Here is a 19,934-nt window from a genome sequence, read left to right on the forward strand (position 1 = left end):
TTGGGGGGGGGGGTGCAGAGAGAAGCCATTAGCCCCGAGTAGCTCACGTCCGCCTGCCCAGCCCCGCAGCTCCCCGCGCACGCTTCCCTCCCGCAAACGCCAAGCGCCCCGGGTCGCCAGCGGCAGGCAGGGAGGGCTTCCGGGCGGCGGCGGGCAGCCGTGCAGGCCCCGCCCCCTCGGCGCGCCCTCCCTCCCTCCCTCCTCCCTCCCTCCTCCCTGCGCACCTCGCACCGGGTCCCCGGCCCCGCGGCTGCGGCTTCTGCTCCGGGAGGCGGCGGCGGCGGCGGCTGGAGCGGCCATGGAGGCGGGTGCCGGGGCCGGCGCGGGAGCCGCGGGCTGGAGCTGCCCGGGCCCAGGTCAGAGCCGCCCCTCCCTCAGCTCCCCACGCCCCTCAGCTCTCCAACCTCCAGACCCCCGGAACTCCCCGCGCAAAGGCGGGGCGGCGGGGCGGCGGGGCGGGGGGTCGCCCCTCCATCACGGCCTCCACCCCGAGCCCAGACTCCATCTTTCGGCCTGGGCCTTCGCCTCCCAGGCCGTGCGCTCCCGGGGCTCTTCCCCTCGGGTCTCTGCAGAGCTCGTGCAGCTCCTGAGCCCTGGATGAGGGTGGGGCCGGCGAGGTGGGGGGCGGGGGAGGGGGAGGGGGAGCAGAACCCCTTTGCGCACGCTGCCCCTCCCCACCGTGCGCCACGGCAGCCCGAGAGCCCCTTTCCCATACCCTGCGGGCCCCCCACCCGAGCCCCTCGCTTCCCCGTCCTCCGGGCTGAACAGGCACACACCCTCTTTCTGTCTGTGCTAGGGGGAGGATCTTGGAACAGGGGCGCCCAAGAAGCTGGGCAGCGCGGGGCTGGGGGGGGGTCCCCTCCATAGGCAGAGCATGAGAGGTGGCTGAGGGAGGAGAATCTCAGAACAGGGCAGAGTGAGTCAGGCACCAACACTGAAATTACAAACCCCAGCACCCCCCCCCACACCCCAATTCCCCTGACTAGAAGGCATGGCCCCCCTCGCCCCAGTCCCCAGGGCATCCTACAATGCCTCCTCTCTTCCTGCTCTCAGGACCCACAGTGACCACTTTAGGTTCCTATGAGGTGTCTGAGAGCTGTGAGAGGAAGAAGGGCCAGCGCTGGGGGTCTCTGGAACGGCGCGGGATGCAAGCTATGGAGGGTGAGTTCTCAGAAAAGGCTTTTTGCTCATCCCTCATCTATTCCCTTTCATCCTTCCTCCCAGAACCCTGGGCCCAGCTCTCTCTCCATTCACCTTAGGCCCCTCCTCCCTGGCTGCCAGGCTCCAGCCCTCCCCAGGGTCCAGACACTGATGGAAGAGTCTCTTTGGAACCCTAATTGCCCAGCTAGCCAGATTGTGTGTCCTGGGGAAGCTGCCAGGTGCAGAAAGAGGCCTTGTTGGACACAGCTTTGAAGCAGCCTTTCAGCAGGGGGTTTGTTCTCACTGCCTGTCGACCCAGATCCCAAGGCTGTCTCTTATTTTAAAAGAGCAAGGACACGGACATGTGAATTGTCTCTCTAGGGCCACCACTGGTAACTTCTCATAGAAGCCTGTGGTTTTGGTTCTCTAGACTATCTTACTGCTTGAAAGAATGTGAGGAGGGGAGAGAGAAAGGTGCAGCCAATTTCCCAATACCCATGCATCTCTCCCCACTACACCCATGTGACATGGGGCTGCTGCCAGCACATTTCCCAGGTCTTCCCATAAAGTGTCTCCAGCCCCCTCTTCACATTTAATATGGACAACTCTGCCTCTCTTAAGGGGTTACGACACATGGAGTCCCACATGAACTATACAAAGTAAAACCAAAGACTCTGAATTTCAAAACAATACAATCACCACCAGACAAGATTTTGCTATTTATAGGAACTGCATTGCAGTAAAGAAGGGGGTGCTCATCAACCAGAAGCGGGGACCAGCACCAAGCCCCCATTTTTAGAAATATACTAAGATAGCAGGCTTTCATTTGCATACCTGTTCAACCTAAGACCTACCCTGGAAACCATCCTGGGTCAGCAGGAGAGAGGTAAACCTCATGACATCCCCAGGGGAAACCAGCTGGATCTTATAGCACATTTTTAAAAAGGTATTTGATAACATATATTTGAAAAGGCCCCAGTATTTGTTCAGTAAAACACTTGGATTTATTTTATTCAAGTCTTTTCTTTCTCTACCTACTGATAGCAATGCTTTCTTGTTATGGAAAGACTAATGTCTCACAAGCCACCTGAATAATTATTTAGCTGTCTACAAACCCTCGGACTAAAAACTGCCTCATTTGGCATAAAGATACATCAAGAGTCTGAACCACCACCTCCTCCCCCTCCCCCTCCCCCTCTTCTTCCTCCTCCTCCTCCTCCTCCTCCTCCTCTTCCTCCTCCTCCTCTTCCTCCTCCTCCTCTTCCTCCTCCTCCTCTTCCTCCTCTTCCTCCTCCTCCTTCTCCTCCTCCTTCTTCTTGCTGTATCAGCCTTGAACATGCTTTACAGCCTTGCTTTAGTTACTTTTCTGGTAGGATCTCGAGTTTTTGCCTGCAGTCAGCTTGTCCTTTATCAACTACTTGTTCTGCCACCCAGAGACTAAAATAGAAATACCAGGTATCCTTGTGCAGGGTTCTCATGGCTGAGCCAGCACCAAGGTGCTTTTTGTGCTCAAAGGCAGCAGAAAGGGGCCACCAGGTTCAATACTGGATCCCTGGAGATCTTGAGAGGGGAAAGGGAAGCCTCCAAACTTGACCCTTACACCAGAGAACTCTTCATGAGTATGGATTCTACCTGGGGCTCCTTGGGGGACACCAGGTGGCACTCTTCTATCATCTGGGTCATGGGGTAGTGAAATGGAAGGCTCTGGAAAGATAGGTACTAACTCTCTGGGGGGATGGGGATTCTTTTAGGGGAGGTGTTACTCCCAGCTCTGTATGAGGAAGAAGAGGAGGAAGAGGAAGAGGGTGAAGAGGTGGAAGAAGAAGAGCAAGTTCAGAAGGGCGGCAGTGTCAGCTCTCTGTCAGTTGGCAAGCACCGGGGCCTGAGCCTCACGGAGACAGAGCTGGAGGAGCTGAGGGCTCAGGTGCTCCAGCTGGTGGCAGAGCTGGAGGAGACTCGTGAGCTGGCAGGGCAGCATGAAGATGACTCCCTGGAGTTACAAGGTAAACATCAGTGACCAGGGTAGGGGGCTCAGGGCCAAAGGCTTTGGTTTCCCCTGAATCTGAGCCTAACACCCCCTCCCACTGCAGGACTCCTGGAGGATGAACGACTGGCCAGTGCCCAGCAGGCTGAGGTGTTCACCAAGCAGATCCAGCAGCTCCAAGGTAATCCCCTGATTTGGACTGAGGCAGGGATGGCCATATTCACTGCCACCAAGTCTTTTTTCCCCCTGAAACATAGCAGTATTATTGCCTTGCTTTTCTTTTTCTTTTTCTTTTCTTTTCAGCATGGGACTTGAACTCTGGGTCTGGGCGCTGTCCCTCAGCTCTTTAGCTCAAGGCGAGCACTCTGCCACTTGAGCCACTTCTGGTTTTCTGAGTGGTTTATTAGAGATAAGAGTCTCACAGCCCTTCCTGTCCAGGCTGGCTTTAAACCACAATCCTCAGATCTCAGCCTCCTGAGTAGCTAGGATTACAGGTGTGAGCCACCACATCTGGCTTGCCTTGCTTTTCTTGACCATTCTTATCCTTCTCTTCTCCTTGTCCCTCCATTTTCCTCATTCTCCATTTTCCTTTCTTTGTATCATTACCTGGCTCCTCTATCTTCCTATTCCCTTACCCTTCTCTTTTACAAGTATCCCAGGCTCCCTCTTTCCTTTCCCTTCCTCAGCCCCCTCCTTGACTCCACATCCCTTGTTCTCTGTTCTCCTGGTCAAGGAGAACAAGGGTTGGTAATTAAGATTTAATTCTAAGCTAGATTTCATTTTCCTTCCTGTCCCTTAAAGGAAGCAGGAAGCCAATGCAGTGTGACTGGAGGACACACAATACTTCTTTAAAAGAAGTAGATGAGAGTGCTTCTTGGGCTCCCTTGGAGCTGAGCTTGTGGGCCGCCCCCCCCCCCAAATCCCTCTTTTCCAATGCCCATGTTCCTTTGTCTCTGGAAAGCAACAAGGCAGGCGTCCCACATTCCACTGCTGCCACCAAATCAAGAGGAAGCTTTTGTTACTTTTGTGGGTTTCCAGAAAGTTGAGAGGAGTTGCCCTAGAAAGCAGCAGGGATTCTGTAGGTAGAACTAAGATCAAACCAAATGAAATGTATAAATGGAAAAAAAAAAAAGTCCTGGAGAGGAGCAAGCAAAGCAAAGAGCAGGAGAGAAAGAGAAGCAAAGGGAGCTGCAGGAAGTGTGGCAATGAAGAGGAGAAAAATGGCAGGAGATGTACAGCAGGGTAAAGAACACAGGCATCGGTCTCATATCAGTTAAATTCTTAGGCTAGCTCTACCACTTATAAATTTTGTGATCTTGAGCAAGCCATTTTTTATCTCACTGAAGCTTTGTTTCTTGCCTGTAAAATGGGCTGAATTCATTTGTTGATCAACTATTTATTATTTATTGAAAGTCTTTGTATTTGAAGGAATACCTATGAACAAGATAAACAAAATCCCTAATGATAGAAGATTGTAGCTGCACTTTGGTGACTTGTGCTTGTAATTCTACTTGAGAGGCTGAGATCTGAGAATTTAGATTCAAATCAACCCAGCAGAAAAAGTCTGTGAGACTCTTACTCCATTTAACCAACAAAGCCAGAAGTGGATGTGTGGCTCGAGTAGTACCAGCCTTGAGTAAAAAAGGCAAGAGAGAGAGCCAGAGATTCTGAGTTCAAGCCTCACCTCTCTCTCTCTCTCTCTCTCTCTCTCTCTCTCTCTCTCTTTCTTTCTTTCTTTCTTTCTTTCTTTCTTCCTTCCTTCCTTCCTTCCTTCTTTCCTCTCTCTCCCCCTCTCTTTCTCCTCTCTTTCTCTCTTCTCTCTATCTTTCTCTCTCTCTCTCTCTCTCTCTCTCTCTCTCTCTCTCACACACACACACACACACACACAGATTCTGGCAGAAAATAAATAAGTAACAAGTTCAGATGTCATTTGAGTGAATGAACACAGTATAAAAATATAATAAATGGAAAAGGGAATTATATAGAAGTTTATTTTAGATTAGCCTGAAGTCTTCTCTGAGAAAATGATGTTCAAACTGGATAACGAGGAGCCAGAAATTAGAGATCTGAAGGAGAAACATTCCAGGCCCAGAGATGAGAATGAGGTACAGAAAAAAGGTCACTGTGGCTGCAGAAAACTACACATGAAGTTGACCATGGAAAGATAAAATTCTGAGAGCCAGGAGCGGCAGATTACCATAGGCCTTGTTGGCCAGATGAGAGGTCTAGATTTCATCTTAAGTGCATCAGAAAACCATCAGAAGTTCTTAGAGCTCAGGCTCAGGTGTTATGATCTGTTTTACATTTTTAGGATCTTTTTTTGTTAGGTGGGGGGGGGGTGTGCACGCGTGCATGAACATGTGTGTACATACACTTTGGAGATGGAACCCAGGACTTCACATGATAGGCAAATGTTCTACCATTAAGCTATAGCCCCAGCCCTTTGCTCTTTTTTTTTTTTTTTGGTCAGTTGGGGGCCTGAACTCTGGGCCTGGGCACTGCCCCTCAGCTCTTCAGCTCAAGGCTAGCGCTCTACCACTGGAGCCACAGCACCACTTCCATTTTTTTCTGCTTATGTGGTGCTGAGGAATAGAACCCAGGGCCTCATGCATGCAAGGCAAGCACTTTACCACTGAGCCATATTCCCAGCCCTGCTCTACCTTTTAAAAGAGCACTTTGACCATTGTGTGGAATCTGGATGGAGGGAAGAGTAGAAACAGTACTGTCAGGGACATGAAAGATGTCATTATCCAGAGAAACTGGGTGAATGGTGGCATTGTTTATTGGGATGAGAAAGAGTTGGCAAGAATCGAGTTTTGGGATTAGGGGACCCACTTAAGATATTTTTTTTTTTTGTCGGTCGTGGGGCTTGAACTCTGGGCCTGGGCGTTGTCCCTCAGCTCTTGAACTCTGGGCCTGGGCGTTGTCCCTCAGCTCTTCAGCTCAAAGTGAGTGCTCTACCACTTGAGCTACAGCGCCACTTCCGGTTTTCTGGTGGTTTATTGGAGATAGGAGTCTCACGGTCTTTCCTGCCTGGGCTGGCTTTGAACCTCGATCCTCAGATCTCAGCCTCCTGAGTAGCTAGGATTACAGGCGTGAGCCACCAGCGCCTGGCCCACTTAAGATATTTTCTACCTGATGAGTTTGACATATCAGTGGCTATGAAGGAAGCAGTTGGATATAGAAATCCGGAACCAGGGGAGATATCAAAGCTGAAAACAGAGACAACATGACTGCCCTGTACATGGAGAGATTCCAGATAAAGAGAGAAAAAGGTCCAATCCCAGACACATTCCCATGTTTAGAGATCCAATATAGAAGAAGTAAATGAGAGAAACTGAAGTAGAAGGAATTCTTAAAGTATGCCATGCCCTGGAAGCCGAGAGCAGAAAGTGCTTTCAGAAGATCATAAACCAGAGTGCACACAGCTGCTAAGGCAAGTGAGATAGATGGCCATTGGAGTTGGCAAAGTAGAGAACCCGGAGACATTTCAGTGCAAATACAAGCTGATTGAATGCATTGAAGAGAAAAATGGGAAGTCAAATGGAGAATGTGAGTACAGGTCACACCTAATAGTCATTTAAGAGAGGGTGAAATGAGGTAAAGGTAGAGGGGTGTGTGTTTAAGATAGGACCAGTTGGATCTTGTTTGCATGATAAAGGAAAAGTTCCAGTGACACAGGGATTGAAAATGATGCTCTTTGCTTGGAAGAAGGAATCTTCCTTTCCAATAAGTGGGAAGCCTGAGAATCTAAATGGGTGGAGCACCTATAAGACCCTGAACTCAAACTCCAGCACGCTGCAATCGATCAGTCAATAAGCAAACTAATGCTCTGCCAGGGAAAACAGCAGGGTTGTTGCTAGGGGCTCTAGCGCATGTAGATCTCATCTAGACCAGCAGCTGAGGTCCTGAGATGGGCGTCACGAGCTCCCAGCCCTACCTGGCCAGAGGCTCTTGAGCCCATCCTGGCGCGCACGCGCGTTGCCCGTTTCCGCCAAGAGGGTGCGCGCGCGGCTCCAGAGGTATCTGGCGTTCAGAGGCCGTTCGGGCCGCCACAGCCCCTTTGGGGCCGGGACCGGCCGGTCGGCGGGAGGCCCCCCATTGAAACCGCTTGTGGGGGGCCGGCGAGATGGAGGCCATAACCAGTGAGTGAGAGTCGACCTCTCCGCCCCAAAGCCGGATTCCTGAGTTCTGAGCCTCGCCCTGAAGGACCCATTTCCCCCCCAGTCAACCGGCGCCAGCCCTTTAGAACCTTCCTCCGGCCTTCCCAACTCCCGACCCCTCCGGGTTCTGGCTGGGCCTCACCCCACAGACCTCCACACCCTCGCTGTGTGATCCGTGATCTGCGGATCCATGATCCGCGGAGATGAGAGGGCCGTTTCTACAGCCAGACTGGAATCCAGACACCAGGGTAGATTGGGAGCTGGAGGTAGATCTGTCCCCTCCCCAGGGCCTTCATCCTGAAGGCCAGCCTCCTCCACGCGACTGCGACGGGAAGTCAGAACCCAAACTGGACTACTAGCTTTGGGATAGTGATCACTAATTCTTGAAAAGTAGACAAAGGAGAGGAGGCGGCTAGGAACATTCCAGAGCAGGAAGGATGGCACAAAGCACACATGGGTACACTCAGAAGTGTAGGGAGAAGAGGGTTGGGCAGGTGGTTCAAATGGTAGAGTACGGGTCTAGAAATGTAGCGGCCTTCCCTGAGATGCCCTGTCTAGTCAGGGTTTATATCTACTACAATATGTCTAAATTTGTCTCCTGGTTTGTGGTTGTTGTTTTTGAAATTGGGTCTCATTATGCTTCTCATATTAGTCTCAAACTCTTGGGTTCAAGTAATTCTCTTGCCTCAGGCTCTGGTGTGTTGGGATTACAGGAATGTAGCACTGTGCCCTAAATTTGTCTCCTAAAATGTCTAGGTTCTCTTCTGATTTTTTTGAATTTCTTATTCATAATAGATGTTTATTTTGGAGCCAAAATTTGGACGGCAATCCAAGATGGCACTGACATTGGCTTCTACTGAGTGGCAGATAGTATCATATGGTGATAACACAAGGGAGGGAGAAAAAAATGAGAATGAGAGAAGTAGCATAGCAAGAGAGAAAGGAAGAGCCTTTTAAAATATCTTGTATAGATATTCACTTCCCTTTAAATAACTGTTATTCCACTTAACCACTGTCAATTAAAACATCAAGATGAATAGGTGAAAATAATCTTGAGAAATATTTTTTAGCCAGGAGATTTGTAGAAAGACTTAGTAGGGCATCAATAAAATTAGGTTTCCAGTTAGGTTTGATTTTTAAACTCTCAAGTGATTCCTTAGAAGTGCTTTATATTTTGTATCCTCAGCCCATTATTGCTCTCTATGTGGAGCCTCAAAAACTGCCTTCCGGCCTTCACACTTTCCCTTGATAATCCATACCATAGGATGTTCTGCTTCTAAGTTAGGGTGGAAACTAAGTTGTTAGGAGTTTCCAGAGAACTGAACTGTGTGCCTCTGGAATGTGATAAGTCACTTCACTTCTTCTCTTGACTATCTCAACTTTTGGGCTTTGCAGGTGAACTGCGGCATCTACGGGAGGAGATTTCCCTATTAGAGCGTGAGAAAGAAAGTGAACTTAAGGAAATAGAACAGGAATTGCATTTGGCCCGATCTGAGATCCAGAATCTGCGGCAAGCCGCAGCAGATTCCGCAACTGAACATGAGAGTGACATGGCATCCCTGCAGGATGACCTCTTCAGGTTGCAGAATGAGCTCGAAGACATGGAACGCATTCGAGGGGATTATGAGATGGAGATCGCTTCACTCCGTGCAGAAATGGAATTGAAGGGCTCTGACCCATCTGAGAGTTTAAGTGTCTCAGAATTCCCTGGGTTGCAAGGTATAAAAAGCAAATCCTCCTCCTGGTCTGTCAACAAAGTTGAGAGGACATCATATATAGGAAGGTGGATTAAAAAAAAATCAAGGTTACATTATGTATTAGGAACCTCTAGAAAAATCCTTCAGGTTCAATTACAGACTGTAGGAGAGGAAAACTTATCCAGCTGTTAACATTATTTGTCTGTGTTGGTATAAGAAGGAGCACCATGGAAATCTACCTTGGGGATTCATACCCAGAAAACCATTTGGTACTTTCCAAGTTGATGATTGGAAAGATCTTCCTGGAAACATGTCCAGTTCTTTGATGAATTTGTAGGACCTGTCACCTTGGGAACCTTTTCCAGTTATATTGGCATCATGGCGCTTTGCCTGGACCACTTTAGGGGATTCTCCAGTTCTGTTTCCCAGGTCTCAACAGGCTAATTCTTAGGCTTCTTTTTCTCTCTCCAAAGCAAAAGTTTTAGGGAGTCAAAAATCAGAGTACAAGAACTGCTGGGAAGGAAGAGACATTATTTCTCGTAATGCATGAGCTACTCAAAAGCATTTAGCCTGATTTCAGACAGTCTTTCCCAGCTAGCTGCTAGAATTCATGGCAGAAAGTATGTCTTTATTTTAGGCTAGATTTATAATCTGAGTATAATGGAGACCCTAAATTCAGCTAGGTCAAGCAAAGGTAATCAACAAGGAATCAAAGCACTGCAAGTTTTCCCAGCTGTATCCCTCCTTTCAGCAGGGCCTTTGGACTGGTGGTTGCTGGGAGAGGGAGGCTAGCACAGGCAGAAGGCTTTGGCTAGAGTGAATCTGACCTGAATTCAGAAACAGGTTCACCCAGTAGCCAAATGAATTTTAGTTTAATTATTCTCTCTGTAAGCTCATTCCTGGGATATGGAACCCAAATGATTAATAAAAATCTTACCCTTAAATAGGATATTAAGGCAGAAAGAGGGTTTGGGGTACATGTAGAGAAATTTGAATAGTTCCTTTAATAGTAAATTACCAATATTGACTTCTTAATTGTGCCAAGTATACTATGGTGATCTGTTTACAATTGAGGAAACTCTGCACAATCTTTGCAACTTTTTTTTTTTTATAAATCTAAAACTATTCTAAATTTTAAGTTTTCTTTTTTTTTAATTTTATTTTACTTTTTTGGGTCCGGTCGTGGGGCCTGAACTCTGGGCCTGGGCGCTGTCCCTCAGCTGTTCAGCTCAAGGCTAACGCTCTACCACTTGAGCCACAGTGCCACTTCCAGCTTTTTTCTTTATGTGGTGCTGAGGAATCGAACCCAGGGCCTCAGGCATGCAAGGCAAGCGCTCTACCACTGAACTACCTTTCCAGCCCCTAAAATTTAAGTTTTTTAAAGAATAAAAATCCTTAAAAAATCTATAGCAAGTTTGACAAGAAATGTACTTATTACTTTACTGATACAACTCTAATCCCTCTGTATATCACTTTAACAATAAAAAAAAAAACTCTATAAGGCTAATTCCAGGATTAAATGAAATACTTACCTAAGGCCAAAGCCATCAAGTCCAACGCTTAGTGCAAGGTTAGGTACTATTAAGATTATTAATTCCTTTCTTCCTTCTATGCTAATCTGCTGTAGTCTTAAGAATTTGATTAGAATAAAGAGGAAACATTAGAAGTGACTTTCAAGAGGTTGAGTTTTCAGAGCGTAAAATAGGTCTTGTGTTGTAATTAGGGTAAGGTAGTGTTTCTTTTTCTTTTTTTTTTTTTTTTGTCGGTCGTGGGGCTTGAACTCTGGGCCTGAGCGCTGTCCCTCAGCTCTTCAGCTCAAGGCGAGCGCTCTACCACTTGAGCTACAGCGCCACTTCCGGTTTTCTGGTGGTTTATTGGAGATAGGAGTCTCACGGTCTCTCCTGCCCAGGCTGGCTTTGAACCGTGATCCTCAGATCTCAGCCTCCTGAGTAGCTAGGATTACAGGCGTGAGCCACCAGCGCCCGGCGGTAGTGTTTCTTGAATGTCAGTAACATTAGTGTCTAAGAAATATGATTCTTAATCATGAAGAAACAAAACATGGGTGTTTGTATGATCACAGCATTAGAAAACATTGGTGACTTGTACTTAGGGACACAAGCTGGGCATCTCAAGGGGATCTCTTCTAATGCTTGTGGATGATATGCAGGTCTGACTATTGAGGTGGGCTTTTCTGTCAGTAAATAAAAGACAATTGGAAAGAACACTTAGGGCTGAAGGAGTGACTGTAGTGGAGTGCTTGTCTAGCAATGACAAGTGCTGGGTTCGATGCCCAGTACCACCAAACAAAACAAAACACAGAAAATCCAGGCAAGTGTCTCCAGTTGTTTCTGAAGAGCAAGGTCTGTCCATGTAACTTCTGACAGTTCACATTGCTCAGGGTTTGTACTAAAAGCATACCAAAAAGATAATAATAAATAGTTAAATGGAAGCTTTAAGGCCAGGGCCTGGCTTTGCCATAGGTCCAATCCCCTATATTTAAAAAAATAATAAAATTAATATTATATGCCAAAAATTTATTTAAACTCTGAAGAATTCAAGATCCTACTTTGTTTATGCTTTGAAGTATATGCATCTTCTAGGCAGACAAGAGAAGGGAAAGGATAGTAACCTGTAAAGGGACAAAGGTTCATCTCACTGAGAAATTTTAGAGGCTCTGTCTTCTAAGTCTCTGCATGTGGTATTTTTTTCTATCTCCAGAAAAAGAGAGCCTCTTCAGCCCTCTGCTTTTAGGTTAGGGGCAGGAAATGAAGGGCTGGGTCATCAGTGCTTTTTACCCATGAGGGCCTTCCTCTCTGCTTGTCTTCTGCAGAAGAATTACAGCAACTGCGGGAACGCTACCACTTTCTGAATGAGGAGTACCGGGCCCTGCAAGAGAGCAACAGCAGCCTTACTGGACAGCTTGCTGAGCTGGAGAGTGAGAGGTACTGTCCTGAGGCAGGGAGGGGGACCTGAATGCAGGCTCTGCCTTGGGTGTTCCCTGGGAGGCAGAGGCTAGGGTAATGTTTCTCAGATCCTGAACCCAGTTCTTTCCATGGTATCCCAAGCATTTGCAGGCATGGCATTCCACACAGTTGTCCCAGGACTAAAGTTGAGTTCTAAGATTTCATGTTCTTCCATTTCTTGCTCTGGCCTAGAGTAGAGCAGAAAAGATTCCTTGTTTCCTACACAGATGTGATTCAGTGTAATGGCACTTCAAACTGGAGTTGGCTTGACACCAGATCCATCCTTGAAACCAACTTAACACTCTTAGGGTATTACAGAGCCAAAAGTGCCTGGGCAAATGAGCTACAGACTTTCTATAATTTCTACCCTTGGTCTTAGCTGAAAGACTGAGAAACAATCTGTGTCTAAACATGTGCATTTAAGAAATAAATCACAGGGCTGGGAATGTGGCTCAGTGGTAGAGTGCTTGTCTTGAATTCATGAGGCCCTGGGTTCGATTCCTCAGCACCACAAAAACAGAAAAAACCGGAAGTGGCGCTGTGGCTCAAGTGGTAGGGCCCTAGCCTTGAACTGAAGAGCTGAGGGACAGTGCCCAGGCCCAGAGGTTTTTTAAAAAAAAAAAAAAAAAAGAAGAAGAAGAAGTAGTAAATCACAATGATAGGTCCTTTATTACCTTGGCCTTAAACTAGAGGCATCTAGGCTGAGGACATTTGGCTTGGTGATATGGGCAGAGCTCCTTTTAACACAGTTCTGTGTTCTGGGTTACAGGACACGAAGAGCAACAGAGAAGTGGCTAGAGTCCCAAACGCTAAGGAGTATGATGTCAACAGAATCTCAGACTTCCGAAATGGACTTCCTGGAGCCTGATCCTGAAATGCAGTTGTTGCGCCAGCAGCTTCTGGGAGCTGAGGAGCAGATGCAGGACATGCAGACTAAGGTAGGCCTTGGGGAATGGGGAGGCAGGCCTTTCTACTGGTTCCCTTTTACCACCTTCTGGTCTGTGGTAGACCCGGGACTGACAGAGGAGGCATGCACCATGGCAGAAGATGGTACCACTGGGTTCTGCTAAGCTCCCTAATGTAACTACAGTCATATATCACATGGTGACATTATGGTCAAAAATGAATATATATACATACTATATATATACATACATATGTGTATTTATGTATGTATAGATATATGTGCATATATATATATATACACACACATATGAATGAGATGGTGGTCCCAAGAGATTATGATGGAACTGAGACATAATTATCACCTAATGATGTTTTAGTCCAATACAGACAAATCTACTGTGCTGCCAGTCTTAAAAAAGTATGGCACACACAATTATGTATAGTATATAAGACTTGACAGCCAGGCACCGGTGGCTCACGCCTGTAATCCTAGCTACTAAGGAGGCTAAGATCTGAGGATCAGTTCAAAACCAGCTGGGCAAGAAAGTCTATGAGACTCTTATCTCCAATAAACCACCAGAAAACTGGAAGTGGCACTGTGGCTCAAGTGATAGAGTGCTAGCCTTGAGCTGAAGAGCTGAGTGACAGTGCCCAGGCCCAGAGTTCAAGCCCCACAACCAACCAAAAAATAAAAAAATAAAAAAAAGAGAGTGAGAGAGGCTTGATAGTGATAATAAATGACTATGCTAGTTTCTGTATTTATTATAATAAACTTTGTTTTGTTACATTAGAGTATATTTCAACTTACAAAAACAGAAAAGTTTACTGTATACTGGGTGCTAGTTAGGCTCACACTTCCTAGCTGCTGAAGAGGCCAAAACTGGATGATTGTGATTCAAAACCAGCATGGACAGAAAAGTTTGCAAGACTCTGTCCAATTAACCAGCAAAAAGCTGAATTAGAGATATGGTTCAAGTAGTAGAGCACAAGCTATGAGCAAAAAAGTTAAGTAAGAACATAAGACCCTGAGACCAAGCCTCAGTTCCAGCACACACACAAAAAAGTTTACTCTAGAGCAGTATGCCATGTTATGCTAGCAACAGTTAGTATATGTAATTTTTTTAAAAGCCTCATATTCACTGGATCTCTCATGTCATTCTTTTCTGTTGTGTGTCATTTAATCTCATATTCTTTTGTTTAATCTCTTTTGATTTGATCTCATATTCTTGTGCATAATTTAATCTTATGTTCTTGGTTCTCAGAACAATAAGCTATAATATACACATATACATATATGGGTATGTGTATATGCATATATGCACACACACATGTTACACAGACTAAGAGTATAGTGTAATATACTATGTAAGTTTCTTTATGTATACTCTGTAATGTCTGCACAATGATTCAGTGGCCTAATGACATGTTTCTCAGCACAAGTCCATGTTAAGTGACACATGCCTGTATTTCAGTCCAAATGTAACAATTTCTCAGCCTGAACCTGGAGTACATATGACACCTGCCATACATGGGCCTCCCTGTTCGATTTCCTGCAGTGTAAGGACTTGTGTTGTGAGGTGCAAGAGCTACAACATCATCGCCGGGCCAGCGAGGAGGAGCAGAGGCGGCTGCAGAGAGAGCTCAAGTGCGCCCAGAATGAGGTGCTCCGGTTTCAGACCTCCCACAGCTTGACCCAGGTAATCTCAGGGGTGGGGCTGGGGCTGGGGGGAACACATGAAAAGGCAAGAGAGCCTGTGTGTGGAGGTGCTGCTTCTGGGAAGGCTGGATACAAGTGAGTCTGGGCTCCACTATTGGAGACCAATTGCAGAAACCACATGGCAAGGTATTCTAGAAATGGTCATTGTTGAGAGACTGCTCGCTGAAGAAACCAAAACATGGAAGCAGGGAAGCTTTCCAGAATACCTGCACCTGAAAAAGGACCAAAGTGCCCTGGAGTGGAGACCTGCTATTTCTTGAGAATAACTGATCTACCCACATCCTTCCCACTGCAGAACGAGGAGCTCAAGTCCAGGCTCTGTGCCCTGCAGCAAAAATATGATGCTAGCCAGGATGAGCAGAATGAACTCTTGAAGGTGCAGGCGCAACTTCAGTCTGAGCTCCGGCAGCTCAAAATCCTCAAATGTGCAGACAGTCAAAATGAGAAGGTAACAGCACCAGAGGTAAAGGGACAACTGAGGTGCAAACAGCACCACCAGTCTGAGCTTTGGGGGAAGGTGAATAAGAATAGAGTTAAAAATTCTAGCCACCTGCTAGGCAGCATCCCTCCGGGTGGGAGGCCCTGTGGCAAACCATGGGAGGAAGAAATGACTGGCTGGGAGTGAGTTGGGAAGAAGAGCAGGGTCACAGAACCTAGTGGCATGACCCCAAGTCCTACATGCAGGAGTTGATGTGCCGGCTCCAGAGGCTCCAGAGCCAGCACCAGTGCATCATGAGTGAAAAGGAGAAGCTGCTAGAAGTGCAGCGTCATCTACAGGAGAAGCTGCGGTCCCATGAGGCAGAGCTGTATTGTCTCCGGGACATGGCAGCCTCTTTGCGCGAGAGCGATGAGAAGGTAAAAGGAGGGCCAGGTGAGGGAGACAGTAGCCAGGCAAACTCTTCTGTGAGGGTGAGCACAGAGGACTGGGTCTGGTGGGAGTTTTTGGAGGAGGTGCTATAAGTGGGTCGAAGAGGGCACAGAGAAAGCTGATGCTAGAGTGCCTGCCTAGGAAGTAAGGCCTTGACTTCAATCTCCAATGTTGGTGGGATACTGATCTCCTGGGAGATAGGGTATTCACAACTTCCTTTGATCTTTTAAATGAGAAAATAAGCCTATATAAAGGAAGTCTCTTTCCACACACACACACACACACACACACACACACACCCCAAAAAAAGAATACCCAGTGTCACAAGGTCAGGGTTTCACGCCTGTTAAGGATGGGTCCAACTTGAGACTCCCTGGCTGGGATGAAATTGGGACTGGAAAGGAAGAATAAGGGAGAATCAATCCATCCCCTGCTTTCTGCCTGAGCAGAAAGTAAGGCAGAGGAGCACCTAGGGTGATGGCTGGACCTCCCCTGCCCAGAACGTAGGGATGCAACTCGAGCTGCAGGAGATGAAGGGACTATACCAGACGAGCAAGGAGGAACTGGAGCTGCAGAAGCACATGTATGACCAACTGGAGCAGGACTTCATGCTTTGCCAGATGGAGCTGACCCAGCTTAAGTGCGCCCAGCCCATTCCTGAGGATACGTGTATCAAGAAGGTAATTGTAGTGCAGGGTGGTGTGTGCCCTTGGTACCTGCTCCGGAGAGAGGAAGTGTAGAGAAAAGATGAGGCTGTTCAGCTGAGGAGGCAGAGCATGTCTGTTCACGTTAACCTAGTGCCTTGACTTTGACTTTGGATCCCAATCTTAATACTCAACTGTTTTACATGTGTGTATACATTTGACATCAGTATTAAACTGTGATGATATCTATGTTTGTGGAGAGGAACATATGCATAGGTTCATGTACACAATTATTGGTGTTGGGACTAGAAAGAGGGGCCAGTTTACTGAGGCAGGTTGCAAGTGCTTTTTTTTTTAGGGGATATGGTGTGTGCCCAGAATGCTGATTGAGGATTAGAAGGACTAGACTCTTGCAGAATCTCTTCTCAAACATGGAATATATTCCCCTTTCAAATCAAGAGTAATTTTTCTCATTTCCTTTTAGTAATAAATCTTAGTGATACGTAAGCTTTATTCACTTTGCTTCTCCATAGTGTAAAAAATACAAGACATTGCCATTTACTCCACTGAGTAATTATAGATTCAAAGTGGGAAGGTGTTGAAACATGTTGGAGAAAGTGCACGTGAGTCTTGGTGTTAATGGAGCTGGTCACATTCTGCTAGAATACCCACTCAGCAGGCTGTGTCCCAGAGAATGGACTTCAGAAGGTAGAAGATTGGGAAGATGACAGTCTACTTGCCTTTCTGTGCCCAGACATATTGATAAGGAGAACACAGTTACTTACAAAAACAACTGATGGTAAAGAGAGTAGCAGGGTAAGAAGATGGTACAACACAGGAAAGGGTAGAGAAGGGAAAAGGGAAAGTACATGGAGGCAGGGAGAAGGGAAAGGAGGGTATCGATAGCACCCCTTCTCAAACGATGCTCAAAAAGCAGGCATCGACAGTGCAGAGCAGCTTGCTGGAGTTCCGCTTTAGCATGGAGGCCTGGTCTGCACCGATGATCAGTCCAATGTGATTGGACAGGGAGGTGCAGAAGATAGGAGAGCCCATCATTACCCTGCCTGACCCACAGACATGTATCTTGCCAAGTAACCACTCACAGCTTACCCCTCCCCACCCACAGTGTGATGTACTGATGTCCAGGCTGACAGAATTGCAGGACAAGTTCAAGACCAGTCAGAAGGAGATGGGGCATCTGCAGGTGGAGCAGTGTGAGCTCCTGGAGGATCAGAGGAGGCTGCAGGAGGAGCAGGGCCAGCTGCAGGAAGAGCTGCACAGGCTCACATTTCCACTACCCAAATGTGGCCTCTACCGTAAGGTACCCACTGCCAGGGCATGGCTGCTAATCATGGGGAGGCTGCTTTGAAAAACTTTCCTGGCATAGCTGACCCAGGGGAAGAGAAAAGGATGGGGGTGTGAATGTTTCCCTCCTTTCTCCATACCAGACAGCTCCCTAAGGTAGATTAAGGTTTCTATTTTCTTCATCAGGGCTTTGCATCTTAAAATATATTTTATTTTCTGGAATCTATGATGCATTTTATACCTAGATATTCAGTCTACCTGCAGTGCCTCTGGAAGCACTTTGTAAACTACAAAAGGTACACATAAGAGATCATTGCTAGTCAATTAGCAGGTCTCAGTAGAAAGACCCCGTGTCTTCAGTTAGGCCATGTGAAGCCAACACAAAGACAGCCCAGCAGGAATGAGACCCAGCAGAGACTTTCCCTTTAACAACCCCTTTTCCTTCCTCCCCCACCCTGCCCCCACCTCAGAGTCAGGATCTGCTTAAAAAGTTACAAGACCTGTGTGAACTGCAGCTACTGTACCAAGGCATGCAGGATGAACAAAAAAAACTGATACAGAACCAAGAGTGTGTACTAAAAGAACAGCTAGAGCTGCACAAAGAGCTGCAAGATGTCAAAGACTCTAATGTCCAGGAACTGTTGGAGAACCATGAAGATGCCAAATATCCTAAGTCCTCAAATTGTGAGAATAAGGTAACCATAACAAGAAGGGAAACAGCTCTCCTGAGCACAGCAGTATTACAAAGAAAGAGCCCCATGCAAGAGTCCAAGTCAGGAAAGTTTGTTTAGCGAGGACTGTACACAGGGTGGCAAATAATGAGGCAAAAGCCCCCTTTTCCTAGCCAGGACTACCATGTGGCCATAGGTATTCTGAGGGCCTCACCCAGAAGGCATGCCAGCTGAAATGCTGTGACCATGTAGAATAAAGTTGACATGGCCACAAGTGTACATCTGACCATTAGACACAAATCCCATCAATGTATCATTTTCAAGATGTACATAATCAGTTCAATGTTTGGATTTCTTAGAATTAACCTTAACAGCTGGGTCGTCCCAATGGCTCATGCTTGTAAGCCTAGCTGCTCAGGAGGCTGAGATCTAAGGATCATGTTCAAAGACAGCCCAGGCAAGAAAGCTTATGAGACTGTTACCTCCAGTTAACTACCAAAAAACAACAACAAAACCAAACAAACACACAAGTAGAGCTGTGCCTCTTAATGGTAGAGCGCTAGCCTTGAGCATAACATGCACAACACACACACACACACACACACACACACACACACACACACACACACACACACACACACACACACACACACACACACACACACACACACACACACACACACACACACACACACACACACAAAGAAACATAACCTTTTGGGACTTTGTACGTGACAAATCCGGGCCCATTCTCTCCCAGATAAACAGCCTAATAAATAGGTTATTGGCACTGCCTGCACTTATGTAACGTATTCAAGGCTCTGGGATGACTTTAGCATTAGGGGTGCATGGGTGAGACTGAGCCTAAAGGTCAGAAAAATGGACACACCTGACTGAGAAGAGGGTGGAGTAGGGAGCCAGGGTGATCTTGAGAGACCCACCTCACAGTGCTTCAGAGAGACAGCATGGTGTGCCAGAATGCAGAAGCCAGAAGAAAGGAAAGCCCCCAAATCATGGTGTATTTGTCTTGGGAAGATTTTCCCCAATGAGCCATATAGATGACATACTAGTCATCTATAGGCAAAATCCAAGACAAAGACCTGGTGAGACAGGCATAGGTTTGGACTTCTGTCGGGTCAGTGCTTAGACATCTGCCCTGGGCGAGGGGCAGCTAGGAGAACTAAAATGTCTCAGAGTAATGGTGCTGTCTCCTGCCCCCCACCCAGCAGCCCAAGTTGCTCATAGAACAACTGCAGGCTCTGCAGGTGCTGTATAACTCGAGTCACACAGAACAGGAGATTTTGCAGTTGGAACATGGGCGGCTCTCGGAGGAGCGGAAAAGGCTGCAGGCTGACTTGCAGCTCTGCCTAGAAGAAATGCAGCTGCTTCAAGTACAGTCCCCTGCCATAAGAAAGAGCCTTGAGGTCTACAGGAAGAGCTGTGCCAGCAGTGACAACTTACAGAGGAGTTATGACAGCACCATCGATGAGAATGACAGCTATCAGAAGAGTTACGGTAGCACTCAAGCCAGCAATGAGAACTTCCTCAAGAGCTATGACAGTGGCACCAATTCCAATGAGGCCTACCAGAAGAGTTACAGCTCTAGCAGCTGTGTTTCCCTGAAGAAGAGTTACAGCAGCCCTAGTAGTTCTGAGACCTTTCAGAGGAGTTATGCCAGCAGCAATCCTGATGAGGAGCCAGCTGATCCTGAAGACTTAGAGGTAATCAGCCCCAGGTAACAGGTCAGGCAGGGAGACCCAGGCTCCTTTCTAGGAAAATAGCACCAGGGGAATGAGATGGAAATAGGTTCAGAGCTGATCTAGGGATCTCCTGGAAGTAAATAAAGCTTCTGTCCTCAGCAGCCATGCATCCCATT

The 19,934-nt window shown here is 47.2% G+C and overlaps 1 protein-coding gene across 7 annotated transcripts in view; it reads left to right on the top strand.

The window, feature by feature from the left end:
* The first annotated feature begins 200 nt into the window (after positions 1-200).
* Ccdc136 (coiled-coil domain containing 136) overlaps positions 201-19,934 on the top strand; it is a 29,815-nt gene continuing 10,081 nt past the window's right edge. Inside the window, exons 1-14 of one of the 7 annotated variants that reach the window (XM_069996707.1) lie at positions 201-356; positions 1,054-1,161; positions 2,892-3,143; positions 3,231-3,305; positions 8,683-9,006; positions 11,815-11,926; positions 12,717-12,885; positions 14,410-14,550; positions 14,866-15,018; positions 15,255-15,425; positions 15,939-16,118; positions 17,209-17,403; positions 17,858-18,082; positions 19,285-19,779. In XM_069996707.1, the coding sequence (XP_069852808.1) occupies positions 299-356; positions 1,054-1,161; positions 2,892-3,143; positions 3,231-3,305; positions 8,683-9,006; positions 11,815-11,926; positions 12,717-12,885; positions 14,410-14,550; positions 14,866-15,018; positions 15,255-15,425; positions 15,939-16,118; positions 17,209-17,403; positions 17,858-18,082; positions 19,285-19,779 (2,658 nt within the window). In that variant the 5' untranslated portion in view covers positions 201-298. Of the gene's footprint in view, positions 357-1,053; positions 1,162-2,891; positions 3,144-3,230; positions 3,306-7,127; positions 7,270-7,448; positions 7,554-8,682; positions 9,007-11,814; positions 11,927-12,716; positions 12,886-14,409; positions 14,551-14,865; positions 15,019-15,254; positions 15,426-15,938; positions 16,119-17,208; positions 17,404-17,857; positions 18,083-19,284; positions 19,780-19,934 lie in introns of those variants that run through there. The other 6 variants (XM_069996708.1, XM_069996711.1, XM_069996710.1 and 3 more) reach the window with 6 other exon arrangements.

This window comes from Dipodomys merriami, unplaced genomic scaffold (genome assembly GCF_024711535.1).
Source record: "Dipodomys merriami isolate MVZ:Mamm:240054 unplaced genomic scaffold, mDipMer1.0.p SCAF_5, whole genome shotgun sequence".
NCBI lineage: Eukaryota > Metazoa > Chordata > Mammalia > Rodentia > Heteromyidae > Dipodomys > Dipodomys merriami.